This window comes from Eutrigla gurnardus (genome assembly GCF_963514095.1).
Source record: "Eutrigla gurnardus genome assembly, chromosome: 17".
Classification (NCBI taxonomy): domain Eukaryota; kingdom Metazoa; phylum Chordata; class Actinopteri; order Perciformes; family Triglidae; genus Eutrigla; species Eutrigla gurnardus.
In genome coordinates this window covers 11,718,757-11,733,448 of record NC_139928.1, presented here as the reverse complement: position 1 = coordinate 11,733,448, position 14,692 = coordinate 11,718,757, and the positions used below count along the sequence as shown (strand labels likewise).

Below are 14,692 nucleotides of genomic sequence, written 5' to 3'. Positions count from 1 at the left end.
AAAAATATTTAAAATTGTTAAAAAGGCATAAAAATCGCTCATATCGCTTGATGCACCAAGTCTCAGTGTCGTGAGTCCAAAACAGCCATAAAAAGCCATGATCAATTTTTTCAGGAAAAAAAAAAGTCATACTATAGCATGTCGAAAAAAAAGTGAAAAATCGACAAAATTCATAAAATGTTGTAAAAATGATGTAAAAGTCCTAACATATGCTTCTATATCGCGTGTCAATCAAAATCTGAGTGTAGTGAGTCCAAAACAGTTATAAAAAGGCTTATTCATGGCAGGCAGGTGGTTGAGTGGTTAGAGTGCATGCCATTTACACATGTCTGCATATATGCAGCAGCCTCATCACCGTCGTATGAGTTAGCCCCACCGTAGTTGAACCAGAAAAAATACTCTGGCGCCGCCACTGACCCAATGACTTCTCTCAGCTGAATGACACTGTACCACCTGGGTTTGTTTACTCCTGCCAGCCCCGTCTCACCGGCAGAGGAGGAGGTCTCGCGATAATCTACCGCGATACCTGGAAGGTTTTACCCGTTACAGTTCCAGTATATTCATCCTTTGAAACTCTGGCTCTTCAACTTAATGGGCCGACTCCAACTATTTTACTTACAATCTATCGCCCACCCAAACCTAACAAGGATTTTATTAATGACTTCTCTGCTCTCCTGACTCACATCTGCTCTCTTTTTCCCAATGTAATTTTGCTTGGTGATTATAATATTCATATGGACAACCTCAATCTGGCCATTACCAAGGATTTTACATCTTGTCTGGACAGTTTTGGACTCAAACAGTACATCGACTTCCCTACCCACACTAAAGGACATATCTTGGATCTGGTCTGCTGCTCTGGTGACACTCCTTTTAACTGTTCTGCTGATGATCTTCCCATCTCTGATCACATGCTAATTACATTCTACTCCAGCTTAAAACTGTCCAAAACTAAACAGTCACGTCTTATCTCTTTCCGTAATATCAAAAACATTGATTTTGTAGCTCTCTCCTCTGGTATTGATAGCCTCCCCAGTTTCATCTACTCCTCCCCTCCTGATCAACTGGTTACCCACTACAATTATCATCTCCGCACTCTGTTGAACTCACTTGCCCCTATAAAAACTCGGACCGTTTCATTCACCCACTCTGCTCCCTGGTTTTCACCTCTTCTACGACAACTCAAAACCAAAGGACGTCAACTCGAACAGCTCTACAAGAAAACTGGACTCACTGTCCACAAGGAAATGTACCACTCCCACATTGTCTACTACAAAAACACCCTCTCCTCAGTCAAATCCCAATACTATGCAGATCTGATCAGTGCCGGTGAAGGGAATTCCAGGGCCCTATTCTCAGTGCTAAACAATACACTACGCCCCCCGGACTCTTTCCCCCCTCTTTTCTACTCGACAGAACACTGTACCTCCTTAATGACATTTTTTAACAAGAAAATAAGCAAGATTCACCAGCAACTGACCCCTCACTCATCCTACAATCTGTCTCCTCTGGCTTCTCATTCCCTCCCCCACTTCAACCATTCTCCAGCTTCCAACTCCCCTCTCCCACTGTAATTTCTGACCTCGTCCTGAAATCAAAATCATCCACCTGCCAGCTCGACCCACTGCAAACCTCTTTAGTCACTGCATGCCTCCCCTCTCTGTTGCCCCTGATAACTGCCATCATTCACTCCTCCCTAACCTCTGGCTCTGTCCCATCATCTCTCAAATCTGCGGCTGTAACACCTACTCTAAAGAAACCTGGTTCTGATCCCAACAACTTCAATAACCTTCGTCCGATTTCTAACCTACCATTTATCTCAAAAATCCTGGAAAAAGCAGTGGCATCTCAGGTTCATACTCACCTCCATAACAATAACCTATATGAACAGTTCCAGTCTGGTTTCCGCCCACGCCATAGCACAGAGACTGCTCTCCTTAAGATCACAGACGACCTCCTGATGGCAGCTGACTCCAGACTATCATCCATTCTCATCCTCCTTGATCTGAGTGCGGCCTTCGACACCATCTCCCACCCCATTCTCCTTGACAGGCTAGCATCCATTGGAGTGTCTGACATACCCCTGGACTGGTTCATTTCCTACCTCTCTGGTCGCACTCAGTTCATTCAGCTTAAATCATTCACATCCCAACCGTCTCCCCTCTCCTCTGGTGTTCCTCAAGGCTCTGTCCTCGGCCCCATCCTATTTATCATCTATCTCCTTCCTCTTGGTCATATTTTCCGAAAATACAACATCCACTTCCATTGTTACGCGGACGACACCCAGCTCTACCTCGCCTCTAAACCCACCTCCAACATCCCGCCCCCCTCCCTCTGTGTCTGTTTACAGGAAATCAAATCCTGGTTATCCTCCAACTTTCTCAAACTCAACAGCGATAAAACTGAGGTCCTCCTTGTTGGTTCAAAATCCTCTCTCAATAGCACTCCCAGTTTCACCATCCACATTGAAAACTCCTCTATTTCCCCCTCCATTCAGGTTAAGAGCATGGGTGTCGTCCTAGACAGCTCTTTGTCATTCCAGACTCACATTAATAATGTTACCCGGTCAGCCTACTTCCATCTTCGCAATATCAACCGCCTCCGTCCTTCCCTCACTTCCAACAGCGCTGCCATCCTGGTCCATACCCTAGTCACATCCCGCCTAGACTACTGTAACTCCCTCCTCTTTGGTCTCCCCCACAAGTCCATCCGTAAGCTCCAACTGGTCCAGAATTCAGCTGCTCGCATTGTCTCCAGAACTCCTTCCATCAATCATATCACGCCCGTTCTTCAACAACTCCACTGGCTTCCTGTCAAATTTCGCATAGACTTTAAAATCCTGCTTCACACTTTCAAGGCCATCCACAACCTCGCACCCCCATACCTCTCTGATCTCCTCCACATCAACATTCCCTCCCGGGCACTCAGATCAGCCTCCTCCATCAGCCTCACTGTGCCCTCTGCCCGTCTGTCCACCAGGGGGTCCAGAGCCCTCCCTCCCCCCCGACATCAGGAACATTAACTCTCTATCCATCTTCAAATCCCATCTAAAAACCTACCTCTTCAAACTCTCATACTCACTTTAAGTTGTCTTCCACCCTGCAGTTTTCTGATTTTATTTTGTTTTTATTGCACTTATATGTGTCCTTTGCTTTTTTAAATGACTGTTTATATGTTGTGTAAGGCGACCTTGAGTGCCCTGAAAGGCGCCATAAATAAAATGTATTATTATTAATATTATTATTATTATGACTTTTGTTATAATTTTTTTCGACATGCTGTACTATGACTTTTTCCGACATGCTATACTATGACTTTTTTATAACTTTTTTTCGACATGCTATACTATGACTTTTGTTATAATTTTTTTCGACATGCTATACTTTGACTTTTTTGACATGCTATACTATGACTTTTTTCGACATGCTGTACGATGACTTTTTCCGACATGCTATACTATGACTTTTTTCGACATGCTATACTAGGACTTTTTCCGACATGCTATACTATGACTTTTGTTATAATTTTTTTCGACATGCTGTACTATGACTTTTTCCGACATGCTATACTATGACTTTTTTATAACTTTTTTTCGACATGCTATACTATGACTTTTTCGATATGCTATACTATGACTTTTGTTATAATTTTTTTCAACATGCTGTACTATGACTTTTTCGACATGCTATACTATGACTTTTTTATAAAAAAAAATTCAACATGCTATACTATGACTTTTTTATTACTTTTTTCGACATGCTATACTGTGACTTTTTTCGACATGCTATACTGTGACTTTTTTCGACATGCTATACTATGACTTTCATAAAAAAAAGTGATGGAAAAAAAGTCATAGTATAGCATGTCGAAAAAAAAAGTTGTAAAAAAGTCATAGTATAGCATGTCGGAAAAAAAAGTTGTAAAAAAAATCATACTATAGCATGTCGAAAAAAAAGTTATAAAAAAGTCATAGTATAGCATGTCGAAAAAAGTCATAGTATAGCATGTCGAAAAAAATTCTAACAAAAATCATAGTATAGCATGTCGGAAAAAGTCATAGTATATCATGTCGAAAAAAAGTTGTAAAAAAGTCATAGTATAGCATGTCGAAAAAAAGTTGTAAAAAAGTCATAGTATAGCATGTCGAAAAAAGTCATAGTATAGCATGTCGAAAAAAAGTTATTAAAAAGACAAAGTATAGCATGTTGAAAAAAATAACAAAAGTCATAGTATAGCATGTCGAAAAAAAGCTGAAAAAAAGTCATAGTATAGCATGTCAAAAAAAAGTTGTAAAAAAGTCATAGTATAGCATGTCGAAAAAAATTATAACAAAAGTCATAGTATAGCATGTCGAAATAATGGGGAGGCGGGGAGACGGGGAGACAAAGGGCACAGGTGAGGAACACACATGATAGTGGGAAAGTCAAGACACCTAAAAAAACATGAGGAGAATTTAGTACAGGGAACAGGAAGTTCCAAAGTAAAACAGGACACCAACAGCACCAAACACAAGAGACAGTAACTACAAAATAAAAGAGAAAATCAAGACAAAAACACAAGATCATGAATAAAAGTCACAGTATAACATGTACTAATAAGTCGTATATAGTACGTCAAAAACCTGCTGTATTATTTAATTAAAAAAGTCATAAAAAGTCAAATAAAAAGCTTTGAATGCAAGCCACAATATTTATATTGGATACAATATATTATTCACTTTTTCAAAATGAACTGGAGCAATTTAGTGACAAGGCAAAAGACATTTTAAAGCTCTTTGGCTGCATCAGTTCTATCCCATCTTTAATGGTTTTAAACCTTTAGATCATAAACTTTCTGCCGATTTCATTGACTCTTGATTGAAGGGTCCCAGGGTATCCTAAACAGCTGAGAATCTTACCTGAGATTGCAACAGCAGTCTTCAGTCTGTTCCTAGGATGCTGCAGCAAGCCATCTTGACAATGTTTTCCTATTGAAGCACTAAGCCTGCTGTCATCCTACACACGCTGGCTCTGGCAGGTTCTGCAGCTTTAAATATAGACGCATGGGGTTGCATTTGGCTCGTCTTGTGTCAATCCCACACAATGCAGCCTGAAAAAAAAATTGCCCAACGGGGGATTTTTCTCTCTCCTTCCTTATCGATCTCTCCTTCACTTCATCCTCACACACCTGTGATGAGACAGAGGCAGAAGAGTTTTATAGTTTCCTGTCACACCAGGAAACTCTCTTAAAACACACAGACTTAGGGGAAAGGTAAGAAAAGTGACATGACATCTCATTGGACTGGTCTGGTGGGCAAGCGGACAGGGAGAAAAGAGCTTGATTTTTACTGTGTGACCTAATTGATTGTGTACCTTATTGATTACTGTAAGGGAAACTCTCCCCATGAACGTCAGACAGCAGGGTCAGGGAGTATTTCTCTACAACCCATTTGTTCCATTTGCTGCAGCCTTGGGTGGAGCTGGCAGGAGGGAAGTCTAAAAGATGTATTGGTGCATCAAACAGAAATCCCCCGCGTTCTTCAGTACATCACCATCCGTCTCTCATTTCCCCCATGCGTCCTCTTTATCAAAGGCCCAACATATGGCGACTTTGGAAAAACTCGGGAGCAATTAGAGGAGCAAACTTCACAGCCCAAGTTCAGCTCATTTATTGTCTTCTCTTCATCATGTCCCCCTCCTCAGTGGTGCTATTGCTCTTCAGACCCACAGCGATTCACGGGGCGACGCCTTACAATAAAGCACCTGTCCATTTTTACAACATCAAGTGGAGTCAACCTTCACCAGAATTTTATCCTGAGCGACACAGAACAAATGTTCACTTGCTGCGACTGCTTTTCACCGAAAATAGAACAAAAGGGATTGTCAGCATTTGTGTGTGTGTGTGTGTGTGTGTGTGTGTGTGTGTGTGTGTGTGTGTGTGTGTGTGTATAGAAACAGAAGAGAGATAAAGGTGCATAAGTGATATAAAGAGGATATAAAAAGACAAAGCAGTGATGGGATTTGGAATAAAATGAAAATGTAACAAAAAGTGAGTGAGAGACCGAGATGACTGTTGGGTTTTTGTTTCTTCTTGACAGGTGTTTCCTGAAGGAATGTGACAAAAGGTGCAAAAAAAGAAAAGAAAAGAAAGAGGCATTTTAGAAATACAGACACCATTGTTCTTAAGCTCCTATAATTAAAATACACTAATACAAGTTCTGGAAGAAGTATTTTCCCAGATCACAGTTCATGACAAGCAGTTTTTCAACATCTTATTCAAATGAGGAGAATTATGTAACATCATAAATTGGGAGTTTGGTTTCCAATGTCAAAAATGGACTTTGAACAGCAGCTTTTCAGCCAGAATGGAAGAGAAGGGCTAAAGTTCTCCCAGTTATTTGATTAAAAGCTCCAGAACTAAATAGATGAGCAGATTTTTGCTGTTAGGTCAGCAATGAGAAAAGAAGACCTTGTGTCTATTTGGCTATTGGTGATACAAATCAACTTCCTTTAATCTCCAACAGTTTTTCAGAGTGAAAGCATCTTGGCCGACCACTCTTCCCCACTGCCCATTAGAAATGCATTAGTCCTGGTGTGCTTATATAACTCTTGTAAACGCTGGCCGACTGCAGCCGTCTCTTCAATCAATCACCACACAACCACTGGCGGAGATAAGACTTTCAGATTCATTACAGAGATAGCCGAGATTAAGCAACTGTTGGGGTGGACATGGAAATCAATTTCAAAGTTGTAGCAGATATCTAAATCACAGTTCCTCAGTCTGTTGGGATGATCTCTGTCTGGGTTAATGCAATCATTTCGCCCTGCTAATCCTGGCCCAGGGCCCCGGGTGCTGGAGCTGGAGGAGCACAGCCACGGCTCATCCGCCTGTTCAGGAAATTCACAACACTTCCAACAACATTGAACTCTCATAGTGGCGAGCTGATTGAGAAAATAGGTTTCAGAGACTTACTGAGTAACTTCTCTATTGAGTTTGGATAAAAACAAATCTATGTATCTGTGGTCTAAACCAGAGTTGTTCACTCTCTGCTCTTTTCTGCACCTAAAAGTGTCCATCACATCCATGTAGAAAATGTTGCACCCAGCATTTTTCTCTGCTCCACGCTGACTGAAGAGCGTTGCTCTCAGGTCAGGTGAATAATAATGGACTACATGGATCGGTCCGCTCCAGGAATCAATAACATCAGTGTAACAGCGCTCCTCTCCGCGGACCCTGATGGGTCCACATTTGACAGATGTGTCCAGTAATGAGAGAAAGAAAAAGCCAAGAAAATAAGTCAATATAAATGATGAGCAGGAAAACTTAGAATAGCTCTAACACATTGTGTTCCCTCGCTGCCCCCTTAACTGCTATTTTGGCACCATTAGATTTGTGACTTATTGCACTAAGATGACATTTTATCAATAACACCCGAGGGAACGGCTGAACTATGGCAGTCGATAATAAAAGAGAAATAGCTAGTATAGTTTTTCCGTTTGTATTGGTTCCCCTTAACCCCTCCCTACTTTGAAGATGCTTTAATGATGCAGTATAACACCTTTAAACGTTCACGAGTTCCAAGAAAACAGCAACAACAACACAAGATCTACTCTGACTTTGAGAAAGGTCGAAGGAACAGAAAAAAATACATTTTATTCTTTGTGATTTAGTCATTATCTGCATCTGATTCATCTGCACTACCCTTATATGGAGGTGAATGATTTTATATGATTGTCACACGTTGAGGAATGCCCTAGATTTAGCCCTCACTGTCAATGTTTTTAATTGGCTCTCTTGTCTTGGTAGAAAGTCTTTATTTGGTTGGTTGTTTGGCTCACAAACATATCAAGTGGACACTAACGAAGGGCAGAAGGCGGCTGTGTCTGCACGCCTTGCCAACTTGTCTCAGAGCCTGTTGTGGAAGAATGCCCATGTTATCAGTTTAGGCCTTGATCTGATTTGATAAGTGTGTCCTGCTGGACAAGGAAATGAACTGCACCCTGCAGGCTGCAGCCCTCAGGCTACCGTCACGTTCTGCGTGAAGTCTCCGCCCCACCTGGCGACGAGAACCTCATGCAATCGAGATATGGTTAGTGCATGCAGCTTTAGCTTGTACCATAAGATCCTCACAGAGATGCATAAGTCTATATGTACAGTATATATAAGCAAGGTTTACAGAGAGTGGACAAATGTAATAATATTAAAAATTCACATTATAGTCATTATCCATTGAGCATTGTGGTTATTTCTTTGGTTAGGTTTGTCCACACTCTGCATTCCCCTCTATTTGTCCCTCTGTTGTTTTCCCTCTTCCATCCTTGCTAATGAGCAGCTATTAGACTTCCACCAGGGCCATCAGCTCCAGTGAGTAATCCACTTCACAGACCGGCTCTGCTCGGCCCACAGCACACCACAGCTCCCCCTCCAAGGAGGCGAGCCATTTAACTGTGACTGTTGACATATCTGCTTGCTGTAAGTGAGCGAGTGACGGGGTGAGTGAGTGAATGAGTGACAGGGTGGTAGGCAAGAGAGCGTGTTTTCTTATTTGCCCAAGAGAGTGTGAGACAGATGCTGTTAGGAACTGACTTACATTTCTAATGAGCAGAGGGGCATCAGGAACCATTGGTGAGTGAACAATCTTCCCCTGCAGACAGAGCTCAGCGGAGGTTCTTGGGTTGGGTGGAAGATAGAGCCGTCAAGCAGCAAATGGTGTCACACATCGGGGAGTAAAGGACTGCTACGACCTGTGTGTGGGGAAATAAATATCCTTTGACACAGCCAGGCATGTAATGTGAAAACCCAGACACCAAAAAGGACGCACGCACAAAGGAAAAGCAAGCTAAAATATTCAGCAGAATGACGGGGCAGCTCCTCCCCAGCTCATTCTGGGTCATCGAATCAGTGGTGTTTGACAGATTTATTTCCAGCGAAATAAATATTTAAGGATTGCCTTTGTAGCGATTGCTCTCAGAATAATTTCAGCACGGCTTTCACACACGGCTTTGTTTACCATTGAGCACATTCTATGGATCAGACCTAATATTATCTTTTCAAACAGCAATAGAAAATGTGAGATGACGTTGGAGCTTTAAACCTCAGAGGGTGTTGGTTTTCAGATTGTCTTTTCAGAATTGACAGCTCTGAAAGTGACACAACAAAGGCAACCAAGGCATTTCCAACAAATACTATTAAGTTCAGTCTGGGTCTGTTGAGGCAGGTGTCAGAAGCTGAAGCTGGAGTCTCTGGAGCAGAACATGTTATGAGGAGCAGATTCAGAAAGAAGAGTCATTTCAACACACAGGTTGTTACAGATGCTCATATTGTACACATATATTTGTAGACGTATTGTTAGCAGTAGACAGAATAACTTTCATACACTCTGCATTCTGTGTAATTGTTTTATGCAACAAGCCCTCCAACTCATACGACCACAGTTGTCGTTGGTCCATGCACTCGAATACGACCTCTGGGAGCGTATTGCGGAGATTCTTCCGCAACGATAGTAGTGGTTAAGGTTAGGGTTAGGTCGACGTGTGGAGGCGGTCTCTAGGGGGGGGGTGGGGAGGGTGTGGGGGGAAGATGTCGTGGAATCGGGGTAGGTTTAGGTCGACGTGTGGGGGGGGCTAGAGGGCGCGCTATTTTGAAACGTAACATATGGTCGTAATTCGGTGCTTGACACACGACCTATGTGGTCGTTTTCTCGAGGAGGACAGTCTGGTTTTATGAGTTGAATTAGTGCTTTTAACATATAGATTTGGTTGTAGATGACTTCTTAAAAAAGAAAACAGATAATACCTGAACATGTGCTGCTTGAAGGCAGGCCAAACAAAGACAACCCAGATGTGGACCGACACTAACTGTCTCCACTAACTTGCATGGGAGAAGGGTGGCAACTTTTAGTTAATGGTGTTTTAATTGCTTTTCTGTGAAAACAGAATTGCCTCTGGGATGATAAAAGTTCTAATCTACGCAGTACACCATCTGTTAGTAACTGTTAAAGGGACACTCTGTGCACACAAGTCTATTTGAGAGATGAATCAGCCGCGTAACTCAATAGCAAACAACAATGTTGTGAGTTTTGCCGTCTGTTTGCATCAAGGATTCACTGACCTTTCACCTACAGGTGAAAGCGGTTCATGAATGAAGAGAGGAACAGATGGAACAAGTCGTAACAGTTCTTAAATCTTTAATGTAAACAGCAGTTTTGAGGGGCTTTGAAAAATCCCAAAGAAAAACATCGGAAGGTATTAAATAGGAAGGGGAAAATATATAAATCATACTAGAAATAACAACCATGATCTGTTTTTTTTTTAAATTAAAAAAATACATAAATTTTCAATTTTGTGGCCATATAGTCCCGAACACACACACACACAAAAAAAGACAACTTCCCTTAACCAAAACACTAACATCCTCTCTGTAATACCAACTACTAGGCAGTTTCACAATTTTAAAATCCCTAAATTATGACAATCTTACAGATGATGAACAAAAAAAAGCTCAAATATTGCTTAGGAATGTTTTGTACAGCAGTCATTACAACGAGAAGAACTCAAACAAGGGCGAGACGAGTGTGTTGTGTGTGTTTTACAATGGTGGTGCTTTTACAGTTGTTTTGGCAAAGCCACTGTTTAGGTGTGTACAGTATGCAATAAGCAGTGGTGGGATAGAAAAATGTATATATTTCAAAGAAAGGCTTTGTTACTGTAGTACAGCGCCTTTATTTTCAGGATTGACTTATTCTAACAGTCGTGTAGCAGGACAGAGTTAATATAAGAGACGATTTTCAGTACTCCTCTTAAAATGGACTACAAGCTTCCTTTCAGCCTCTTGGAAAATAACCAACTGCCACAAACACTGTAAGTTAGAATGTGACAGGAAATACTGCTGGAAAAGTGACGAGAAAACTCAAAACCCCATCCCTCCTTGTTCCTGAACTACACAACAAGTATCCCCCCCCACCCCCACAAAAGCCCTGAGGAAAAATAATAAAGTAAACATAAAAAAGGACAACAAGGAAGTTGAATTTCTAAGCTTTTTGTCTACGACAATCTTCAAGCAGAATGACAGCAGGAGCCAAAGAAGATGTGAATGTCTCGAAGCATCAGGCAGAGGAGGAGAGTGAGGAAAAAGATGCAAGACGACCAACGACAGGCCAAACAAATGCTTCCTGGTTACTCTTCTCCGTGGCAACATGATGACTATGCATCGAACCCGAGTCCCATCGAATGCAGCGAGCCTATTAATACGCACCACTTTCTCTCTTATACAGGTCTACCAAGAAGCAAGAGGAAAATAGTTCAGCAAATCCTTTTTCGTTCGATCACAGTTCATTTTTTTATATTATATGGTTTTATTGTTTTTTTTTGTTCTCCAGTTTATAAGAAAAGGGGATTGGTCCAGGGAGTACAGTAGGTGCTGGGTAGGTTTGGGTTCGGGCTCGTGGGGTCGCTCGTTTAGTTACAGTCATAAACAAAGTCATAGTTGCTAGGTTCTTTGGGAATCGGGGGCGGGGCCTCAGGAATCTGGATGTTCTCTAGATCCAAGAGGCGGAGTTTCATCTCCATGGAGAGCAGGGTGTCCATGTCAGATTTGGTGTAATCGCTGGTCATCTCCTTCCCCAGGAGGGCGTTCAAACCGTCTGTCCACACGCAGTACTGCAGAGACATGGACAGAGGTGGATCCAAAATGAAACAAAAAAGCCAAAACCACGAAACCAAATACTTCCAAAATCCAGAAATTAAGCATGGCATGTTTCCAAAGGAGCCTGTTGACATTATGCAGAATCCACATGCAGGCATAAAAGAAGCAAGCCCCCCCCCGAGAGAGGAACGTTGTGTACACTTCGGCTCAGGAGAAATAGAGCAGGAACACCTTCTCCTCTCTTGTCCTAAATACAAACTTCTATGTTTACAAAAAAAAGACAATGATAAAACATTAAGCACTAAGGAAATTCTGTGCATTATCCTGAGAGGAATTCTTTATGTATTAGCCCTTTGTGTATATTTTGTATTAATGCTTCCAGGTTGCCAGACATTAAAGTTACATGGAAATATATGATTATAGTCAATATATCATTAGTCCACGTTTGATACACGGTGATACAATGACACACAACATTGCCAGATAATATAAACGTGTCTACCATCACTAGCTAAGCCCTAAATATCTCACTTTCTGCAGATCAATGGGGAGAAATGTAGTAGGAAAATGACTCTCATCATGATTAATATGACATTGCAATATAAAGTTACATATGTTATGATAAATTATTTGATCCTCTACTCATTATTGCACATTGTTCATGTCTCTGAATGCTTAAAGATGAGACTAATACACACATATTTAGTCCACTGTGTATACATTAAATAAACCACTTAAATACATTCTAGCCATGCTTTCCAGAACCAAACTTCTACACTAACATACACGTTATACTTGTATACTGAAGGAAGAGCGCGTTCTCTTGTGCGACCTCGCATGTTCATTCTGTCTGACAGTATCTACAGCCGCGGGGGTCACGCTGGGATTTGTCACTGTTGGCTTACCTCATGCTTGTCAGGAGCAATAAAGTTTAAATACTCGTCCGACTCATAGAGGACGGAGAAAGCCAGCTCTAACACCTCCTGGAGAGAGGACAGTGTGAAAGGCAGGAGGAGTAAGGGAAGAGAAAATGTTGCAGGAGACGGTGGAGGAGGTGGGATGGAGAAATGAAAAGAGGGGAAGAAAAAAAAACGAACAGGTGAGATTTATACCACAATGCTGTCATAGCAGTCCAATCTCCCTCACATCTTTTCACATGAGCTGCACATCACCTCATCGGGTATCAGCGAGGTAGAGCTCAGAGAGAGAAATACACGGGACGCCCCATAGATACTAGATATCGAAAAATGCCTGGGGAAGCTGGGAATATGATGCGATACGATATGATTTCGAGTAATCCCTCAAAACGTAAATAGGAAGAGCATTGAATGCGGTGCGGGGGTGGGGAAGGTACACCCAGAGCCACATTTGTGTACATGAAAGCAATTCATTAAATGCCTGCTTGCAATCTGTGTGAAATTAGCGTCTGATTTACTAAGGCAGCAGGTAATTACGCAGCCAGAGACTGGGACTGCTGCCTAGGTGCACTTTGTGAGGGATGTGGCACGATGGGCGGATTTGTCTCAGATCAGGAGGCTCAGAAATTTAAAGATGCAGTGATGCTGAAACAGAAATACTTATTAGTGCAGTACTGGGAGTTCAAAACCTTTACTAGAGCTCAAATTCAATTTATTACTCAATTCCTTCACGGAAAGATGAGCGTCAGTAAGTTTCAGTAATGAGATGCAAAATCATGCAGTCTTGAAGCACAGAAGGTGTTTGAAAGCAGGTAAATGTACATATCTATGGAGGGGTTATACTGTATGTGTGTGGAATAATGACAGAAACCCTGCTCGCCACCTCACCCTCCCACCTCTGTGACAGCGTCCCACAAAGGGTCCACATGCCGGCTCTGCTCCGAAAGCCTGCAGAGGTGACTTTGGCTGGCCTTGTAACACTGAGTAATGAAATGTGCTTGTGTTCTCATTCACAAGGCCGGGACAGGCCCGCTAGACGGCCCGCAGACCCCCTCGGGTCATTCCCAGAGACGAGGTGCGCTTATCGACAGGGTAATAAAGGAGACAAAGCAGAGAGGAGGCGTGCTCCTTTGTCTTCAAGGCTATGTATCCCAGATCCAATATATCAGAGTCCTGTGTGTGTGTGTGTGTGTGTGTGTGTGTGTGTGTGTGTGTGTGTGTGTGTCTGTGTGTGTGTGTTGGGGGTTTGGGGGGATTTGAGGCAAAGTGCAGGAGAGGAAAGGCTGATGTGTACACAGACACAGACAAGATGGCTCTTTCATCCTGGTTAAGGCACAGCAGAGTGCACGTCGGTGTGTTTAAAGAGCAAAAAAAAAGATGGCGACTGGTTATGTAATTTGTGTCTTCAGCTAAAGGACTATTCTGTGATTTTTGTATACATATCTATGTACTGAGCACTGAGACACAAGCGTTATTTCCCAAAGCAAAATTATGTAACTGATATCATGTTATGCAACTCTCACGCACACAGAAACCCATTTTCTTGCCTGAATACCCACACACACACACACACAGTCACACACACAGTCACACACACAGTCACACACACACACACAGTCACACACACACACACACACACACACACACACACACACACACACACACACACACACACACACACACACACACACACACACACACACACACACACACACACACACACGTGCACAGAAACACACGTATGCACAGAAACACACGTATGCACACACACACCTTGTTTTGCTTCAGGGCTCCCTTCTCCTTCATGTGAGGACAGTCTTTGCCGGTGATAACAGCTTTGATATCAGCAACAGGCACTGCAGAGAGGACGGAAGTGAGTTAGCAACAACAACAACAACAACAACAACAACAACAACAACAACAACAACAACAGTTGCTGAGTTTATTCAAGTGATTACAAGTTTAAATTCTCCTCAGATCGGTCATCGCAGGTAAACCTGTAAAGTCAGGTAATACTGACTTTTAAAGCTACATTTGGTACCTATAACACATATAACTTCTGTCTGTCTAAAACATCATCACTTCATAATTTATTACTTTTTTAAGTCACAATTAGCATACAAATTCTGGAGTTATTGCCAAAAACATGTTTT

General features: G+C 42.1%; 1 protein-coding gene across 5 annotated transcripts in view; it reads right to left on the bottom strand.

Annotated features, from left to right (window-relative positions):
* Positions 1 to 10,150: 10,150 nt before the first annotated feature.
* elmo1 (engulfment and cell motility 1 (ced-12 homolog, C. elegans)) overlaps positions 10,151 to 14,692 on the bottom strand; it is an 84,411-nt gene continuing 79,869 nt past the window's right edge. For all 5 annotated transcript variants that reach the window (XM_084032900.1, XM_084032901.1, XM_084032899.1 and 2 more), the window contains 3 exons: positions 14,313 to 14,395; positions 12,528 to 12,605; positions 10,151 to 11,636 (listed from right to left, as the gene is read on the bottom strand). In XM_084032900.1, the coding sequence (XP_083889026.1) occupies positions 11,436 to 11,636; positions 12,528 to 12,605; positions 14,313 to 14,395 (362 nt within the window). In that variant the 3' untranslated portion in view covers positions 10,151 to 11,435. The remainder of the gene's footprint in view (positions 11,637 to 12,527; positions 12,606 to 14,312; positions 14,396 to 14,692) is intronic.